This window comes from Heterodontus francisci, chromosome 23, assembly GCF_036365525.1.
Source record: "Heterodontus francisci isolate sHetFra1 chromosome 23, sHetFra1.hap1, whole genome shotgun sequence".
NCBI classification, from domain to species: domain Eukaryota; kingdom Metazoa; phylum Chordata; class Chondrichthyes; order Heterodontiformes; family Heterodontidae; genus Heterodontus; species Heterodontus francisci.
In genome coordinates this window covers 60,650,434-60,667,883 of record NC_090393.1, presented here as the reverse complement: position 1 = coordinate 60,667,883, position 17,450 = coordinate 60,650,434, and the positions used below count along the sequence as shown (strand labels likewise).

The 17,450-nt window shown below is 45.1% G+C and overlaps 1 protein-coding gene across 4 annotated transcripts in view; it reads left to right on the top strand.

Moving 5' to 3' along the window:
- sxph (saxiphilin) overlaps positions 1 to 17,450 on the top strand; it is a 114,144-nt gene that overhangs the window by 69,881 nt on the left and 26,813 nt on the right. For all 4 annotated transcript variants that reach the window (XM_068055617.1, XM_068055613.1, XM_068055615.1 and 1 more), the window contains exons 7-11: positions 2,188 to 2,252; positions 6,899 to 7,056; positions 10,817 to 11,003; positions 15,111 to 15,259; positions 17,234 to 17,324. In XM_068055617.1, coding sequence (XP_067911718.1) covers positions 2,188 to 2,252; positions 6,899 to 7,056; positions 10,817 to 11,003; positions 15,111 to 15,259; positions 17,234 to 17,324 — 650 coding nt within the window. The remainder of the gene's footprint in view (positions 1 to 2,187; positions 2,253 to 6,898; positions 7,057 to 10,816; positions 11,004 to 15,110; positions 15,260 to 17,233; positions 17,325 to 17,450) is intronic.

Genomic DNA, 17,450 nt, shown 5'->3' with positions numbered 1-17,450 from the left:
TTGCGGATGACACTAAGGTCGGTGGAGTTGTGGATAGTGCCGAAGGATGTTGTATGGTACAGAGGGACGTAGATAGGCTGCAGAGCTGGGCTGAGAGATGGCAAATGGAGTTTAATGCGGAAAAGTGTGAGGTGATTCACTTCAGAAGGAGTAACAGGAATGCAGAGTACTGGGCTAATGGGAAGATTCTTGGTAGTGTAGATGAACAGAGAGATCTTGGTGTCCAGGTACATAAATCCCTGAAGGTTGCTACCCAGGTTAATAGGGCTGTTAAGAAGGCATATGGTGTGTTAGCTTTTATTAGTAGGGGGATCGAGTTTCAGAGCCACGAGGTCATGCTGCAGCTGTACAAAACTCTGGTGAGACCGCACCTGGAGTATTGCGTGCAGTTCTGGTCACCGCATTATAGGAAGGATGTGGAAGCTTTGGAAAGGGTGCAGAGGAGATTTACTAGGATGTTGCCTGGTATCTAGGGAAGGTCTTACGAGGAAAGGCTGAGGGACTTGAGGTTGTTTTCGTTGGAGAGAAGGAGGAGGAGAGGTGACTTAATAGAGACATATAAGATAATCAGAGGGTTAGATAGGGTGGATAGTGAGAGTCTTTTTCCTCGGATGGTGATGGCAAACACGAGGGGACATAGCTTTAAGTTGAGGGGTGATAGATATAGGACAGATGTCAGAGGTAGTTTCTTTACACAGAGAGTAGTAGGGGCGTGGAACGCCCTTCCTGCAGCAGTAGTAGACTCACCAACTTTAAGGGCATTTAAGTGGTCATTGGATAGACATATGGATGAAAATGGAATAGTGTACGTCAGATGGTTTCACAGGTCGGTGCAACATCGAGGGCCGAAGGGCCTGTACTGCGCTGTAATATTCTAATTCTAAAAAAAAAACATGGGTGGAGCCTGATAGAGCAAGGCATGTTTAGATGCAGCTCGTGTAGTAGCTGTTTGTATATATATGTTCCAGTTAAGTTATAATAAAACCCACGTTTTCTTTGGATTTATTTGTAGTCCTGTGAGCCTTACAATAGATCACACACCAAAGGAACAAGCAATATTGCAACTGTGGGCAAATTCACTGTACACCTTGTAAATTAGTTCTGACATATTGCCACAGGAGTAGCTACTGGATGATATGTAGGTGTCATGCTTCTCCACATGCAGTGATTTTAAAAAAACTTTTCATTTGATTTTAATTTCATTGACTGGTCTTCACACAATGGCATGAGTCAGCAGGCAGTACACTGCCACGCTGGAAGACTGGGGCAGCAGCAGTGGTGGTCCTGGGTGGCATTGGCTGTTTCTCCCCTCCACTCCACCCCAGCTGCCATTTCATGAGGTTGTGACAGGGGTAGCATGAGATCTCAAGCCAGCTCATGATTGTGTACCCAGTAAATCAGATCTTCAGTGCACTACTAAGCCAGATAATTGTATTAGTCCTGAATAAGGCATATTGCCACTTTTGAGTCAATGTGAAGCAGTTTCAGGTGCACATTGAGGCATAAGTGGCAGTTTTACCCCAGAATTGGGTGCCATTGTGACTTGTGACTCAAACCAAACCTTCCATCTAAATGGTGTGAGACCCTCCTTCCCCTCAGGCTTTACAGAATCATCTTAAGACTGCACGGGGGAATAAAAGTTAAAAGCTGGACTCCTTGGGCACTCAACTAACTTGGTCTTTTAATTTTATTTTTTAACTTAATTTTTTTCTTGTGAAAGCAGACAGACCCACCCATGCACACAGAACATTAAGGCAGTACAGTGAACTCGGGAAAATCACCACATAAAATGTACCTCAGGGAGAGAAGTTGTGTGCATGTATACAGAGCCCTGTTCTGGTGGTTGGAGTGTAATTCTAATCTTATTCAATAATTTTGTTGCTGGTTGCACTTTGCACCTCTGTAGCAACCAATCTCAGACCAGTAGTTCATTAAAATACTTCATTGACCTTTCACATAAGCCGTCCTGCACTGACATGCAGAAAGGTACAAATTATACACAATTTCATATTGAGTCAAGCCAGGAATAAGAGCTGATCCAAGGAGGTGCCTTGTCAGCTAAAAATCAAAATGATTGCCCAGATTATAGTTAGCCTTCAGCAGGGGAGGGCAGAAAATTGGCAGAATTCTGTTCTTAAAGCAAGTACAAAGTGTCAGATGGTTATATTTTCTGGCATTTTCTTGCAGGTGTTTGGAAAAGGAAAATAGTGATGTTGCTTTTCTGGATAACACAGCTATAGCCAACATCAATGGTAAGTATACGTCACATGTTTTTATTTCCTTCATGTTTTTGTTCTATTAGTGTACTCTAGCCAAGATTTGTGATGTACACTAGCTCCCCATTTGGCAGTATCTGGTATAGCAGCAGACTGCAAGGCTGTCACAATCGCCCAGTGACAGCTTTCTTTTTAAAGAGTTTAAAAAATGTGAACAGGCAGCAGTAGACTGGCAGTCTGCTGTAAAACGCACTTGTCAGACCCTATTTTGAAATTTGTGTGGTTTTGGTTGTCGTCGGAAGGATATTACTGCTTTTTGAGCAAGAACAGAGAGGAGCAGTCATCAGATATTTAAATTATGGGGAAAAAGAGAATTTGGGTTTTGTTCTAAGATTTTAAGATGACAATTGAAATTTTAAATACTACAATGGGCATTGACAACATTGATCCATTAAAATTAGGAAATGGGAAGTCTGGTGGAACTTTATACAGAAAGACCAAGAGTTGAAGATATTTGAAGCAAATTACCTTGTATTCAAATTCACCATTGGTGCCAGTGCATCAGGTGTTTAGTCCGAAGTTCTGGAATTCCCTCCTCTCTGCCTGTCTGTCTCTCTCTTTTAAGAAGCTCCTTAAAACCTATCTCATTGATCAAGTTTTTGGTCACCTATCCTAATATCTCCTTATGTGGCTCATTTACAATTTTTATCAGGGTATTAAAAACAGAAAATGGTAGAAACACGCAGCAGGTCTAGTAGCATCTGTGAAAAGAGAAACAGAGATAAATAAAATGTTCATCTTCGGCATCTAGGCCCAAGACCCTCGTCTGAGGCACACACAGCCTACAACATTCTGCCCACAAAATCATGGGCAATCAGCAGACAGGGACTCCCGATGGGTGTGACTGTTTATACACCAGGTGTTGAAGACAGCAATTCAGGCCAGTAATTGGTGCTTTGATAATATTGGGTGCCTTTTATTTTGAGATACAGCACTGAAACAGGCCCTTCAGCCCACCAAGTCTGTGCTGACCAGCAACCACCCATTTTATACTAACCCTACAGTAATCCCATATTCCCTACCACCTACCTATACTAGGGGCAATTTACAATGGCCAATTTACCTATCAACCTGCAAGTCTTTGGCTGTGGGAGGAAACCGGAGCACCCGGCGAAAACCCACACGGTCACAGGGAGAACTTGCAAACTCCGCACAGGCAGTACCCAGAATTGAACCCAGGTCCCTGGAGCTGTGAGGCTGCGGTGCTAACCACTGCGCCGCTGTGCCGCCCTATCATAATTCAGATTGGGCACGTAACTCAGTTGTTGAAATTAGGAACACCTTCTTTATCAGTTGATTGCTTGGAGCATGGCAGCTGTAGTGGTTATGGTTGCGGTTATGGTGCTGAATGAGTAACCCTCGAGGTTGAGAGTTGAAATCCAATCTTGGCAAGTTGTGAATTTCAATTCAATATATCTGGTAATTTGTGGGTTGGCAAGTGAATGGATATTCTGGAGGGAGATGATGGCATAGTGGTAATGTTACTGAACTAGTAATCCAGAGGCAGTTCCGACGAAGGGTCACTGACCCGAAACGTTAACTCTGCTTCTCTTTCCACACATGCTGCCAGACCTGCTGAGTGGATCCAGCATTTCTTGTTTTTATTTCAGATTTCCAGCATCCGCATCGTTTTGCTTTTATTATAGTAATCCAGAGGTCCTGGGGATATGGGTTCAAATCCCACCAGGGCAGCTGGTGGATTTTAAATCCAATTATTTCATACAAATCTGGAATTGAAAGCTAGTCTCAGTAATGGTGCCATGAAGCTATCATCGATTGTTTTAAAAACCCATCTGGTTCACGAATGGCCTTTAGGGAAGGAAATCTGCCGTTCTTATCTGGTCTGGCCTACATGTGACTTCAGACCCACAGCAATATGGTTGACTCTTAACTGCCCTCTGAAATGGCCTAGCAAACCACTCAGTTGTCAGGGGCAATTAGGGATGGGCAACAAATGCCAGCCTGCCAGCAACGCTCACATTCCATGAAAGAATAAAAAAGATGCATAGCGGGGTGGTGAGAGCTGATCCACTGGCAGAGTCCACAGGCCTGTAGTGGGAGGGATGAGTTAGACAGGAAGGTGATAGAGTCATAAAGATACGTATGGCACAGAAGGAAACCATTCGGCCCATCGAGTCTATGCCAGCTCTCCTTAGAGCAATCCTGTCAGTCTCATTCCTCCACTCTATCCCATTAGCCCTGCAAGTTCATTTTCTTCAAGTGCCCATCCAATTTCCTTTTGAAATCATTGATTGTCTCTGCTTTCACCACCCTTGCAGGCAGTGAGTTCCAGCTCATTACCACTAGCTGTGTAAAAATGTTCTTCCTCACATTCCCCCCGCAGCTCTTGTCCAAAATCATAAATCTGTGTCCCCTAGTCTTTGTACCATCAGCTAATGGGAACAGTTTTTCCTTGTTGACCTTATCCAAACCCGTCATAATCTTTACACCTCTATCAAATCTCTCCTCAATCCCCTTTAATCCAATGAGAACAGCTCCAGCTTCTCCTATTTAACCGTGTAGCTAAAATCCCTCATCCCTGGAATCATTATGGTCAATCTCCAGTGTACCCTTTCAGAGGTGAGAAATTTTCCATTGTCGTCTTCTTCCAAAATTTTAAAAAATTTCACAGCTGACAGGTGCTGACATTGGGAACAGTGGTTTCCCAACTTTGGATAGATTTGAGGTTTTCTAGCGGGCTTTTGAAAACTGACAGCACGAATTAAAAAAAAGACCAACCACAAAGCTGCTGTGCTGAACATCCTGCTCAATGCAACTGTCAGAGAGAGAGAGAGAGAGAGAGAGAGAGGAGGGGGGACAGAGAGAGAGAAAGCGGGGGAACAAAGAGAGAGGGGGAACAGAGAGAGAGAGAGAGGGACAGAGCGAGAGAGAGGGGAGCAGAGAGAGAGAGAGGAGGGGGGACAGAGAGAGAGAAAGCGGGGGAACAAAGAGAGAGGGGGAACAGAGAGAGAGAGAGAGGGACAGAGAGAGAGAGAGGGGAGCAGAGAGAGAGAGCAGGGGAACAGAGAGAGAGAGGGACAGAGAGAGAGTGGGAGGGAACAGAGAGAGAGAGGGGCAAAGAGAGAGGGGGGTCCAGGGAGAGAGAGAGAGGGGGAACAAAAAGGGGGGGAAAAATAGAGAGCAAGAGATAGTGAGAGAGGGGAACAGAGATAGTGAGAGGGACAGAGAAAGTGGGGAGCAACAGAGAGAGAGGGAGAGGGACAGAGAGAGGGGGGAACAGAGAGGTAAGGAGGCAACAGAGAGAGAGAGGGACAGAGAGAGGGGGGATCAGAGAGAGAGAGGGAGGGGGAAGAGAGAGAGAGGGAGGAACAGAGAGAGGGAGAGAGAGAGACAGTGAGAGAGAGGGGGAACAGAGAGAGTGGGGGGACAGACTGAGAAAGAGGAGGGAACAGAGAGAGAGGGGGAACAGAGAAAGAAGGGGAGAACAGAAAGAGGGGGCAGAGAGAGTGGGGGAACAGAGAGAGGCGGGACAGAGAGAGAGGGGGGGCAGAGAGAGAGAGAGAAGGGACAGAGAGAGAGGGAGGCAGAGAGAGACAGAGAGAGGGGTGAATAGAGAGAGAGAAGGGTCAGAGAGAGAGAGGGACAGAGAGAGAGGGGGGCGACAGAGAGAGAGAGAGAGAGAGGGCAGAGAGAAAGAGGGGAGACAGAGAGAGAAGGAGGGGGAAGAGAGAGGGGGGAACAGAGAGAGAGTCTGGGGGGAATAGAGAGAGAGGGGTGAATAGAGAGAGAGAGAAGGGTCAGAGAGAGAGAGGGACAGAGATAGAGAGGGCGACAGAGAGAGGGAGGGAGGGGGCAGAGAGAGAGAGGGCAGAGAGAAAGAGGGGAGACAGAGATAGAAGGAGGGGGCAGAGAGAGGGGGGAACAGAGAGAGAGTGTGGGGGGAATAGAGAGAGAGAGAGTGGTGATTAGAGAGAGAGAGAAGGGTCAGAGAGAGAGAGGGACAGAGAGAGAGAGGGCGACAGAGAGAGAGAGAGAGAGAGAGGGGGCAGAGAGAAAGAGGGGGGACAGAGAGAGAAAGAGGGGGGCGGAGAGAGGGGGGCACAGAGAGCGAGGCTGACACAGAGTAGGGGAGCAACACGGGGGGGGGAACAACATAGAGAGGGGGGAACATAGAGAGGGGGAGGCACAATTAGAGAGAGAGAGAGGCAGAGAGAGAGAGAGGGGAAGAGAGAGTGATCAAGATCACTCCTGACAGATGGACATCTATCCAGAATACTCCACATCGCTACAAGAAGTGTGCGAACAAACATTTTGACTACTTGTGCAAGCAAAAAAATGCTAGGTATCTCACTAAATCAGTGTACAACCTAGTGATGAGAAAGTAAGTCAATAAAATAATCTTCTCATTTAAAGCTTCTTCACAAAAATGCACATTTGTTATTGTTTCGATTAATAGTAAGATAGGTTTTTAATGCCTTTATCTTTCTGAAATTGTCTCAACGGCCCCCTATGTAAGACAAAAATTGTAATGTGGCCCCCCCCCATGCGAAAGGTTTGGACAACCCTGAGCTAAGAGATTATAGGAAGGAATCATGCCATTTCCAGTCATGTTAAGTGCCTTCTAGGACTATAATAATCGATTGCCTAATTATTCTCCGCAGGATCAGAAGCGGGCAAGTACAAACTGCTTTGCGCTGATGGAACCCAGGCCAATCTGAAGGACTTCAGAAAATGTAATCTTGGACGGGGGCCTGGGAATGCTATTGTGACCAGATACAACTACAGAAAGATCACACGGAAATTTCTTGCTGTGGCTCAGGTACAGTAACCTGCTGCTATGTGACAGGACCTGGAATGCTTTATTTGATTAATGATCTGTGTTAATAACCAAATGACAACTTAAAGGAGTTCAGTTATCTTCCATAAAAAAGGTGTCTGGTAAATGTTTGTTTGAAAAAGCATTGCGATATTGAGATAGGACACATCATTGTGTCACTTGCGTGTGACTTTACTGAATGTGACAGATGATTCTTTTTCAAGTACTCAGACCTGCTAAGCACCTTGTAATATAAGAAATGCTGGAAATACTCAGCAGGTCTGGCAGCATCTATGCAGAAGAAGGGTCTCTGACCTGAAACGTTAACTCTGCTTCTCTCTGCACAGATGCTGCCAGACCTGCTGAGTATTTCCAGCATTTCTTGTTGTTATTTCAGATTTCCTGCATTTGCAGTATTTTGCTTTTATTACCTTGTAATATAGGTAAGTTTCATTTAAAATCCCTCCCTAAAACACAGTGCTCACCAAGAAACTTTCAGGGGTAAATTTTCCACTTGGCTTCTAGTGCAGTCTAGCATGATTTCTTTACTTCATTCACGGGATGCAGGTATCCCTAGCATTTATTGTCCATCCCTAGTTGCCCTTGGGAAAGTGGTGGTGAGCCTTCTTCGTGTACTGCTGCAATCCATGTGGTGCTGTTCAGTAGGGAGTTCCAGAATTTTCACCCAATGACAATAAAGGAATGGCAATATATGTCCACATTTTTACTGTATTTTTACATGAACAGTCAGCGGAGGCGTTGAAAATGCTGGTATCTGAGTGCTAACTAATCACTTGCTCTGTTTATAGTCTACCAAGTGGTCCCAACCTCCTAGAGGCAAGCCGAGGTTGAAGGGGTACAGGCAGAGAATCCATGCTACTTTTCTGTAGGATTATCTCTGACTGCTGCTTCTGTCAAGCAAGGGCCCCTGCTGGGAATATGGGAGCACTGAATAGTTTCCAATGAGGGTCATTGTTTGAAAACAGCACTCCTGTCTGGACCAGGCTGATCCCATAACCCCATGTTCCTATCTGGTTTATTGTGGGATGCTGGGGGCTCCGGGCCTGCGACGAGTCGTCACTCAGCTGGAAGTGGAGGATCAGCCCTGTTAATCCAGTGACGTAAGCTCCCTGATCCTGATCATATGAGAAATATTATGGATTAACATGTCACAAATGACACATTGGCCGGGATCTTGTGGAGGCGGTAGGGCTCCTGGCGCGGGCCGAAAAGGCAGGAGGAACAACGCCTCGGTCTTTTTGCATCACCGGCACGATCCTCCTTTGTTCCGGAGGCAAACTTTCTGGCGCCGGGATCTCCGTCCCTTTAAAGACCGGGACCCCACCTCTAAGAATTGCCAGCCAATCAGAGGGCCGGCAGCTCAGCAGTATCAGCAGCACCAGCAGGAGTGGTGGCCACTGCTCGTACTGCAGAGGCCTTGGACCCAGGCCTTATGCTGAAAGCCTGAACTTCAGGTCTGGAGGTTCCCAGTGAGGTGGGGTGGTGGCGGGGGGTGGGGGTGGGGGTGGGGTGCGGGGTGGTGGGCGTGAAGTCCGGGGGAAGGGGGTCCAGGGAGTTGAAGGTTTTGCGAGTCCTCCGTGGGCCACAGTTTGCCCAAAAAGAGGTCCCCTTCTCTTCCTCATCTACATGCCACCCCTCAGCAACATTTTTGGATCCTCCAAAAACACAACATTGGGTTCCAAATGTACATTGACAACAACCTAGCTCTACCTCACACACCTCTCCCTTGACCCCTCCACTGCCACTGATTGTCACGCTGTTTGTCCTAGATATTCTGCAATTTCATCCAATTAAATATTGAGAAGATTGAAGCCGTTGACTGGTCCCTTGCAATCCATTCCATCCCCCAACACAGCTACTGTCACAGCTGAACTACACAATCTCGATATCTTATTTGATTCCGAGCTGTGCTTCTAACCCTATATGCTCTCCATCACAAATACTGCCTACTTTCACCTTCATAACATCACCCGTTTCTGCCCCTGCCTCAGTTAATCTGCTGATAAAACCCTCATACATACCTTTGTTAACTACAGACTTGACTTTTCCAATGTTCCACTGGCCAGCATCTCACTTTGCACCCTTCATAAAATTCAGCTCATCCAAAACTCCGCTGCCTGTATCCTCTCCAGCATCATCTTCAAATCCCTCCATGACCTGCTCCTCCCTATCTCTATAACCTCCTCCAGCCCTAGACAGCTCCAAAATCTCTGTGCTCCTCCAATTCTGGCCCCTTGCATATCTTTGATTTCCATTGCTTCACCATTTGTGACCGTGCCTTCAGTTGCCTAGGTCCTAAGCTCTGGAATTCCCTCCTTAAACCTTTCTGCCTCTCTACCTCTCTCTCTCCTCCTTTAAGATGCTCCTTAAAACCAAGCTTTTGTTCATTTGCCAAATATCTTCTTATGTGGCTCAGTGTCAGATTTTGTTTGATAACACTCCTGTGAAGAGCCTTTGGATATTTTACTATGTTAAAGGTGCTATATAAATACAAGTTGTTGTTGGTGCCAAGGGCTCTAATTATCTGCTTCAACTGAGAACTGTTCAATTGACATTGTAAATTTTGAGAATTACATTGTGTGATATTATTATGCAAATACTTAGCATGTTCACATCAAACTCCTCCTAAGTTATAAGTTAACATAAACAAGGTAATGTCTTCATCAGAATAGGAGACACAGGAATCATCAGAACCCGAGACATTTGCAGCACAGCAGGATCTCATGCGGTAAATTGGACATGAATGGCTGCGGCAGAGGTCTCCTGATTGTCCGCTCTGACTTCAACAGAAGATCTGCGGAAAGCCTCTGAGAAAGGGTGTAGACAATTGGAAGAGGCCTCTGTGGGAAATTATCCCCACTACATCCGTGGCAGTTCCCTGCTGGAACACTCCAAAATTAAATCTCCCTATTAACTCTATCACTAGCAATTTAATGATGTCATACAATAACATTTGATATTCTCCATGGCTGCCACACTTAATAGAATCATGGTGGGGGAGTGGTTCGTCTGCATAGTGCAGCTTTAAAGCGATGCAGTGCAGACCACGTAGATTCCCTGGGGCAGAAGCACCACTGGGCCACTCCTGCGTGATCCACAAAGTGTTCACCATTGATACATTGAGGAAACCTGCGTGGGTCACGGCCTGTGACGCTGTCGGCCTCTGGTTAATCGATGTAATTTGCGTCGCGTCGTGAACAAATTTGACTCCCATAGAATCTTACAGCACAGAAGGCAGGCCATTCGGCCCATCATGCCCATTCTTTGAAAGAGCTATCCAATTAATCCCACTCTCCGCTCTTTCCCCGTAGCCCTGCAGATTTTCCTTAAGTATTTATTGACTTCCTCTTTTGGAAATTACTGTTGAATCTGCTCAATCACCCTTTCAAGCAGTGCATTCCAGATCATAACAACGCGCTTTCATCAAAAAATTCTCTTCATCTCCCCCCGGTTCTTCTGATAATTATCTTTAATCTATGTCCATGGGTTACTGACCCTCCTGCTACTGGAAACAGTTTCTTCTTAGTTACTCTATCAAAACCCCTAATAATTTTGAACACCCTTATCAAATCTCCCACTCACCTTTTCTGCTCTAAGGAGAATAATTCCACCTTTTCCAGCATCTCCACATAACTGAAGTAAACGAGGCTTGTTCAGGAGATTTTCCAGAAGTAAGATCATTATTCTGCCATGGTTAGTATTGGAGAACGGCTTGGAGCTAACAGCTTGGTGTTTGTTGCAGCATCTTTTTGGGAGAAACGGGAAGCAGTCGCGACGGTTCCGCTTATTCGGCTCAGCCAGCTTCAGCGGTAGAAACCTGATGTTTCAAGATGCCACTGAGAAGCTCCTGCTTCTTGCAGACAACGCTGACATCAATCAGGTGTTGGGGTTGGACTACATCGCCCTGTTGAAAGGACTGGGCCATGGAGGTAATGCTGTCTGTTATCAGTATTGGCTGATTCCTGCTTTACCAGAAAAGATTAATGTGGCCTGAATTGTTTATCTTACCACTCCAACAGTCCCGATAGCACATTTCTCAAGCAGAGAACCAAGGGCCCAAAAATTTCAACCTGGATCAAGGGTGGGGATGAAAGGGCGGATCGCCCAGCAGTTGCTGAATTTGGGCAGGACCTGGTTTCGTCAGCATTCTGTCTTGTTTATTCTGGTGGGGTGGGAGGGTGGGAGACCCATGGGTTAATGCTCCACCTACATAGAGGGGGCCATGTCGGGGGAGTTTCTAGATTACTCCAGGAATTCTGCCTATTGTTAATTATGCATAAATTGTGTTTAATTGTATGCAGGTGGTGGGCATTCACGAGCCCCCTATAGACACAGATGAAAACTGTGGTTGTTAGGTTAGGAGATGTTTGCTTGTAATGTGTAATTCTGTAAATAAATGTAGCAGTGTGTAAAGATTGGCTCCACCTCTATCCTTTACCAGTTGGCTTTCTGAAATAGAATACCCACTCCACCCATGAAAAGCCTGTTATTGAATGTTCACCAACTGAGAGCTGCATGAGTCCCATTGAGGCCTTATAAAAGGACCTAAACCTCACTCAGGCTGAGGTATTTGATTCCGGGGGGGAAGCAATGACCTCCTGTCCAGAGGCGGAATGGCTCCTTCTGGTGTCAGAAACTCCTAAAGACAATTTCTTCCTTTGGTCAACTCTGGTTGTACTTATTCCTGGAGGTTTCATCACATGCCCTCTCATCTCCATTTGCCCCACATGGTCGAACATCCTCTTTTCCTGTCTCCAAACAACAACTTCCCATTTATATCACGCACTTAACATAGCAAAACATCCCAAGACACTTCACAGGAGAATTATCAATCAAAATTTGACACTGATCCACAGGAAGAGATATTAGGACAGATAACCAAAATCTTGGCCAAAGAGGTAGGTTTTAAGGCGCATTTTAAAGGAGGGAGAGAGGGGTAGAAAGGCCGAAAGGTTTAGGGAGGGAATTCCAGAGCTTTGGGCCAAGGTGGCTGAAAACGCAGCCACCAATGGAGGAGCGATTTAAAATTGAATACGCACTAGATACCAGAATTGGAAGAGCGCAGAGATCTCAAAGGCTTGTAGGGCTGCACGAGGTTACAGAGATAGGGAGGGGTGAGATTATGGAGGGATTTGAAAACAAGGATGAGAATTTAAAAATTTAGGTGTTGCTGAACTGGGAGCCAAGGTAGGTCAGCGAGCACAGGGTGATGAGAAATAAAGACAGAAGTGTTGGTAATACTCAGCAGGCCAGGTAGCATCTGTGGACGGCGAAACAAAGTTAATGTTTCACGTTGATGTTCATGTTCAAAGTTAATGATAAAGTCTAGTAGTAACGCAGGCGTGGATGAGGGTTTCAGCAGCAGATGAGCTGATACAGGGTTGGAGTTGAGAGATGTTACGGAGGTCGAGGTAGGAGGTCTGGGTAACGAAGCCGACATGTAGTCAGCACAACACCAAGATGGCAAACAGTCTGGTTCAGCCTCAAACAGCTGCCAGGGAGAGGGAGTCGTGACCAGGGACCAGAGTTTATGACGGGGACCAATTTGCAATAGCTTTGGTCTTCCCAATATTTCTGCTCACCTAGTACTGGATGTTGAACAAGCAGTGTGACAAACCAGAGACAGAAGGTTCAAGAGAGTTGGTGGCGAGATAGACCTTGGTGTCATCTGCGTACATGTGAAACTTGACATTGTGTTTTCGCATGTTGTAGCCAAGGGGCAGCATATAGATGAGAAACAGGAGGGATCCAAGGATAGATCAACAGCTCTCCAGAGATAGCAATGTGGGAATGGGAAGTGAAGCCTGGCAGGTAATTCTCTGGCTATGATTCAATATTCCAGAATAAAATATTGCAATTTTTAAAAATAAATAATAAACGTAAATGTTCAAAGATAATAATAAAGAACAATTTTTTTTCAATGTGCCTATGATTTTTCTCCTGGTATGCTCACTGCAGTTTTCAGAGGCTCCAGGGAATCCTGGACGGTTGGCGACCCTGGACCAGAAGGCTCGAGGGGCTGCACAGTTGGAGCTGCTGTGGGCTGCTCCGCCTTTCAAGGATGGATCAGGAGGGAGGGGCCTGGCTGAAGCTTCCTCTCAAGCACCGGCACACCAGTCAATGCAAGTGATCCTGTCCCCACAATTTGGGACAGAGTCTGTGTTCTATTGCACAGTTTAACAGAGGGGGATTCTGGAATTTTAAGCTTCAGTCCTCCATCTCTGGGATTAAGTAAACCACTGGGGAAAGAGGCTCCTGAAAGACTGAGTGGGCAGTTGCACTATGCAGTATGAAGCAGATTCATAGAATCATATGGCACAGAGGATGGCCATTTGGCCCATCGTGTCTGTACTGGCTCTTTGAAAGAGCTATATAATTAACCCTTCTCTTTCTCCATACACCTGCAAATTTTTATTTTTCAAATATCTATCCAATTCCCTTTTCCACCACCCTTTCAAGCATTGCATTTCAGGTCACAGTAACTTGCAGTGTAAAAAGGAATTCTCATTTTCCCTCTGGTTCTTTTGCCAATTATATTTAATCTGTGTGCATTGGTTACTGACCCACCTGCTAGTGGCAACAGTTTCTTCCTAGTCGCTCAGAGCAGGAAGATCCAGGTACAGTCTCTAATTTATGCCTCTTTTCTTCCTTCCTCAGGTCTAATTACTGATATTTGCTAATGGGTTTGTGTTACTCTTCTTTAAAACTTGGGGAATACAGAGGCCTGGAAATTTCGAGGGCTTCTCTTGGTCTTTCACTGTAACCTTGGCTGGAGATTGGCAGAAGCCCCAGAGAAAGGCCATTTCTGCCACTTTAGTCCCCAGGAGCAGTGAAGCAGTAAAAAGGGGCCAGAAACCCATTACATCAGATCTCTGACCCACACTATGCTGGCCTGGGATTTCCTGAGGTCTCCTCGATCAGCTGTGGATGGATGGGCATGTTGGACAACCAATGGCAGGAGTATTGGGGGCAGGGCAGTTGGAGACAGGAGGTCATGTGATAAAACCTCTCAGAATACATCCAATCAGAATTGGCAATCCTGATGTTACTGCCACATGGTGAGGTGGTTCCCATTGTTCAACTCCTACCTGACCGCAGCAAGTGTTTTGTAATATTAGGGTTTAACCCCTTTGTGTTTTATTTGTCAAATAAACTGACAGCGACAGGTTTTCTTGTAGGTTTAAAACAGAAGATTAATTATTTATTGAGCAATATGCTTTATCCTGACATTGTAGCAACCACATTCACTCACAAATTCACTCGCACAAGAAGAGACTGATAGGAAAATTGAGGTAGGGTTTCGGGTTTCACAGTAGACCTGTTGAATTCTCTCGGAAGTCAGGTTCTTGTTGGTTGCAGGCCCGAGGTGTTTGTAGGTTTTTCTCTTGGTGGAAAGTTCAGTTTGAAGACAAAGGATCACTTCCAATTCACTGCTGCACAAGTTAAAAATGTAGAATTTACAGCAGGGTGCCTTCCCTTCTGACTTGCTGGATTTTCTCCCAGCTCTTAGCTGAACAAGCTTTTTGCTGATGCTTCTTTCTGGGTCTCTCTGTTTCTCTCTCTGCCTCAAGGACTGTCTTTTTACGTTAGTTACATCAGATTCTGGTAGGAGACGCTTTGGTCTCTCCCCCACTGGTGATCACACAATGGCCCAGGATGAGAATAATCCAGTTCTGATGTTTCCACTTCATATCTTCTTTGTTTCAGTAGAACCCATTCAATTCAGAAATGTTTCAAGATAGGGGTAATTGATACTTCTCAACCTGGTTAGGCATCCATTGTTCTAAACCACAGTGTAGCACTGTTTGAATACACATGCGGCTATCTTTTGCATCATTGTCCTTTTATTTAAAAGGTAAAGTTCATTTTTTATAACTCTTCAGTTTGAGTCTGTATTTTTTCATCATCGCACTTCTCGTAAGTGTGACACTGGTTAGGAGAGAAAATTGGTGGGGGTGGGGATGGGGAGGGTGCAGAAGTTGCAAAATAAAATGTGCATTTTCCAAATGTGATCTTGTGCTGTTGTTCTTTGTTAGGGAGCTCCTTGGAAAACAGCATCGTGCGGTGGTGCTGTATCAGTGCAGCTGAGCAGAGCAAGTGTGAAGAGTGGGCCCTCAATACAAAATCCGACCCACTGGTCTGCATCAGAGCGACGTCAATGAGTGACTGCATAGAAATGATAAAGGTGTCTAATTTCACTGAATTTTAAATTAACCATCATCCCAAAAATGTTGTTGATGTAAGTTATTGTAATATCCACTGCCTGTTGAAATATTATTACTTTGTCCCAAAGTTTCATGCATAATTTACACAGAATTATGTAGAATTTACGTAGAAATTATACCACAAAATCTGGTGTCACATAAGTGTCTTAAATCACTCCCCTGTTTGACAATCACCATTTTGATGAAAAACCCTGTAAGTCACGTGGGTTCCGACATTAGCTGGCATAGAGATACTTACTTGGAGAGTTAGAATATTAAATAATATGGCAAAAGAATAGGGAATAGGAATTAAAAAGATAAAGAGCTGCCATGGCTGACAAAATAGTGGAGCCAACTCAATAAACCAGTGGCCTACTCTAGTTGCCCCTCTGGCTTTTTGAGGACCCACCTAAATCATATCTGAAAATACCACATTATATCACTAGCTCTGCAAAATTCAACCGCAACTTGTGTATATTTAGCACCTTTAATGTACAAAACTATCCCGATACTTCGGAGTATAAAATAAAAATGTATGTCAAGCTAAAGAAGGAACTATTTGAAGGGATGACCAAAAACTCGGTCAGTGAAGTGTCTTAGGAGGGTCTTAAAGGAGGGGAAAGAGGCAGCGAGGTTTAGGGAGAGAATTCCAGAATGTGGAACCCAGACTGCTGAAGGTATAACTGTTAATGGTGGGGTGAAGGGAGTGAGGGATGCATAAGAGGCCTGGGTTTATGGAGCAAAGTTCTGGGGTGGGGGGTGGGCGGTTTAGAGCTGAGGGAAGTTACAGAGATAGGGATGTTTGAGGGCTTGGAGGGCTTTAAACACAAGAATGAGGAATTAATTTGGAAGCATTGGAGGACCAATGTAGCAGCTGAAGGATAGGGGTGATGGTTGTGGAGGACTTGGTGGAGTATTAGATACATACAGCAGAATTTTGGATGAGCTAAAGTTTACAGAGGGTGGAGTATGGGAGGCCGATTAATTGAGCAGTGAAGTAGTCAAGTCTGAAGGTGATAAAGGCTTGGATGAGTGTTTACGAAGCAGATGGGCTGAGGCAGAGGCAGAGACTGGCAATGTTACTGAGGTAAAAGCAGGCTGACTTTGTGACGGATAGGATATGGAATCAGAAGCTCAGCTCAGGGTCCCAGTAGGAGCTGAAGTTGCAAATGGTCTAGTTCACTCAGAGCCATTACATAGGGAGGGGTTAGCGGGGATATGGAGTTTGTGGTGGGGACAGAAGAAAAAGTTCAACGGAAGGAAATGGCAGCTTATCCAATGGATATTAGATAAGCAGTGTGACAACAGAAGAGAATGGAGAGATCGCAATAGGTGGTAGAGAGGTAGAGTTGGGTGTTATCAGTGTATATGAGGCAGTGACCACATAACCAAACCCCAATTTATTACAGTACTCACACAACCATACCCCAAGAAGACATGCTACCCACAGAACCGTACATCAACACATTAAAGTACCTGCGCACCCGTACCCCAACCTGGGACAGTACCCACACAACCATACCCCAACATACGGCAGTGCCCACAGAATCATACTCCAAGATCAGGCCACACCTTTACGAGTGAATGGAAGAAAATTGGCTGTTGGGCGGAAGATAAAGTATATTTTTTGTTAATAATTTCCATGCAGAATAACATATATTGCCTTTCATTTACACCCTCGAAAACAAAGTGGTTGTGCCAAGACCACAAGAAGAATAGAGTTAAGGCTGTTTGTCCCATTGTTATTCATCCATTCATAAAAAAATCCACAGTCCCTCATTTAGGGCATCCCAGTGATCTGAGGTTGCTACCTCTACTTCCTCAATCAGAAATCCATTTCAAGAGTGTATTGCTCTTTATGCGAAGAAGAATCCTGAGCTAGTCCTAAGTTTTCCTTTAATCTCAGGGATCAGACTCATGAAAGCCTAACAATGGAATTTATTTTTATTTTGAAGAGGGATGAGGTGGATGCTGCCTCCCTCGATGCAACTCATGCTTACATTGCTGGGAACTGTGGTCTTGTTCCTGTGGTGACTGAATATTACGGTAAGTAACTAGGTCTATTTGGCATTTTCTTTCATTGCAAAGAAATACTGGTGAATATCGTAATAACTGAGTTGAGGGTGATCAGTAATGGAGAAAAGATTATGACTCATCCGGGATTAATATCAA